This window comes from Tupaia chinensis, unplaced genomic scaffold (assembly GCF_000334495.1).
Source record: "Tupaia chinensis unplaced genomic scaffold, TupChi_1.0 Scaffold144899_1, whole genome shotgun sequence".
NCBI lineage: Eukaryota > Metazoa > Chordata > Mammalia > Scandentia > Tupaiidae > Tupaia > Tupaia belangeri.
Genome location: NW_006204759.1, coordinates 3,509,428 through 3,511,765, shown reverse-complemented (window position 1 = coordinate 3,511,765; position 2,338 = coordinate 3,509,428). Strand labels below are relative to the sequence as shown.

The 2,338-nt window shown below is 45.1% G+C and overlaps 1 protein-coding gene across 1 annotated transcript; it reads right to left on the bottom strand.

The window, feature by feature from the left end:
• Window positions 1-82: 82 nt before the first annotated feature.
• LOC102496554 (olfactory receptor 139) lies at window positions 83-1,042 on the bottom strand. The gene has a single exon (XM_006167620.2). It carries the CDS (start codon window positions 1,028-1,030, stop codon window positions 83-85), a length of 948 nt encoding a protein of 315 aa, XP_006167682.1. The 5' UTR covers window positions 1,031-1,042.
• Between the last annotated feature and the right edge of the window lie 1,296 nt (window positions 1,043-2,338).

The window sequence follows — 2,338 nt, the reverse complement described above, 5'->3', positions numbered from 1 at the left end:
CCCTACACTTAGGCCTTCAACCCAAGAAAGTCAGGGTAGGGGGTGCTCAAGGTGGGAGAGACATCTTGCTACCCCAGTCTCCTCATGCTGGGGGCCTCTTCCCTGTTAGCACTCTCTTCAAGGCACCCTGCACATCAGGGTTCCGGAGGCTGTAGATGACGGGGTTTAGCATGGGACTGAGGATGGTATTGAGGATCCCAATCCCTTTGTCCTTGTCTGAGGCTGAGACTGAGCCTAGACGCATGTAACTGAAGAAGCCAGTTCCATAGAAGATGCAGACCACAGTGAGGTGGGAGCCACACGTGGAGAAGGCCTTCTTCCTCCCCTCCGCTGAGCGTATTCGCAGGACGGCAGCTGCAACATGGGCATAGGACACTGAGATAAGGATCATAGGGATCACTCCCATAAAGGTGGCCCCCACAAAGAGCAGTTGTCCATTGAGGTGGATGCTGGAGCAAGAGAGCTGGAAAAGAGGTGGAAGGTCACAGTAGAAGTGGTTGACCACATTAGGTCCACAAAAATCAAGCACAGACACTGCCACTGTGTGAGTCAGAGCATTGATGAAGGAGATGGTGCAGCAAATGCCCACGAGAGCACCCTGGACTTCCCGGCTCATGCGGGTGCTATAGGTGAGAGGCTGACAGATGGCCAGGTAGCGGTCATAGGCCATGGCTGTCAACAAGTGGCAGTCCACACCAGCCAGGAGGTGAAAGAAGAAGAGCTGTGAAATGCAAGCTGCATAGGGGACTCTGCACTGGTGGGCCAGGAGACATGCCAGCATTGGAGGAACTGTGACAGTGATGCACCCAATGTCCAGCAGAGACAGGTTCCCCAGAAAGTAGTACATGGGAGTGTGGAGTTTGGGTTCCACAAAGATGGCAGCCAGGATGCTGAAGTTGCCTCCAACTGTGATTACATAAGCAAAGAGGAAGACAGCAAACAGGATGGGTTGTAGTCCTACATTCCCTGTCAGACCAAGAAGGATGAATTCAGTGACAGTTGTCCTATTCCCCCAGGCACTTGGTTCCATAAGACACTGCTGAGAGATGTAGTGGGAGGAGAAGTTTTGGACCTGCCAAAAGGGAAGAGTGACACATAGAAGACACATAATATATGGTTACTGGATGCTGTAGTGTTATGGCATGGACACCTGCCAATCAGAATGAATACCAGCCTAGAACTTGACTAGGCTCCTGAAGGTCCCTACTATGTCAACATCAACCCTTCAAGGAAAGATTGAGGGGTCCCAAGGAAAGGCTGACGTTGAGAGAACTAGTCTGGGGACTTGGAACAGTGGCTATTTACCAACATGATATAGAATTATTTTTGTATTTTAACAACTATTAAGGTCATGTCTGTGTACAGTGGTGACTGACTCACATCTCTGATTATCTCAGTGAATAAATGAATACATGAGGTTCTAGAAAGCACAATATAGAGAGAGTAGCAACATAAAAGAGATGAACAGAAGGACAAGATCCTATGAAATCAAAAGAGATACAAGAGAGAGTTAGAAAACAGAGGAGCAAGGAGTGGTAGAAAAACAGGAGACTAAAAATGAAGATCTGGGGACCAGCAGATGGCATAATGGTTATGTCACTGGACTCTCATGTAGTTGAGCATGGTTCAAGTCCCCGACCCAGCAACTTAAAATCATGCTGGGCGCATGTGCATGCATGCCCAATATCCTGAGAAGAGAATGAAGGAGAGGGGATTGTGGCATGGTTATCCTCTTTTTGGGGGGGGGGGGGGGGGTTGATTTCTTTCTTTCTGTCTCTCTATCTCTCTCTGTTCCTCCAGCAAGTGCATATGCCTTATTGCAAAAATGAACAAACAAACAAAAAATGAAGATGTGAAGGCAATTTTAGAAAATACTAATGAAATTTTAAAGTGTATACCAAGAGTATTATGTTAAACACATCATATTTACTTTCTCATTTAATTATTACAAAGCTTTATAGGGTAACTACTATCTCTATGTAAACAACATCTTAAGGGTTAGAAAAGTGAAATAAGGAGTCCAAAGACATAAAGCTCTTGACAGAGCTGAGTCTCAAACATGAGACTTCCTGACTCCTAAGACCTCATCTTAACACAACATTGCTTCATAAAGAACTTGGATGACATAGGGATATTGAGGGTCAGTAAATGACATTATGTACAATAAAGAGAAGAATGGTATCTCCAAAGTTCTGGAATTTAGCATCACTACAGCTATTCAAGAAAGTCAAGATCTAACCCACTCATCCTTTTATTCAACAATTATTTGTTTAATGTAGGATTCTGGATATATTTTAATGGTAGAATAAACAAAGTGGGTATGAGGTCTGAGGGAAAG

Coding starts and splice junctions, on each gene's coding strand:
- LOC102496554 (XM_006167620.2), bottom strand. CDS start 1,030: ATGGAACCAAGTGCCTGGGGGAATAGGACAACTGTCACTGAATTCATC.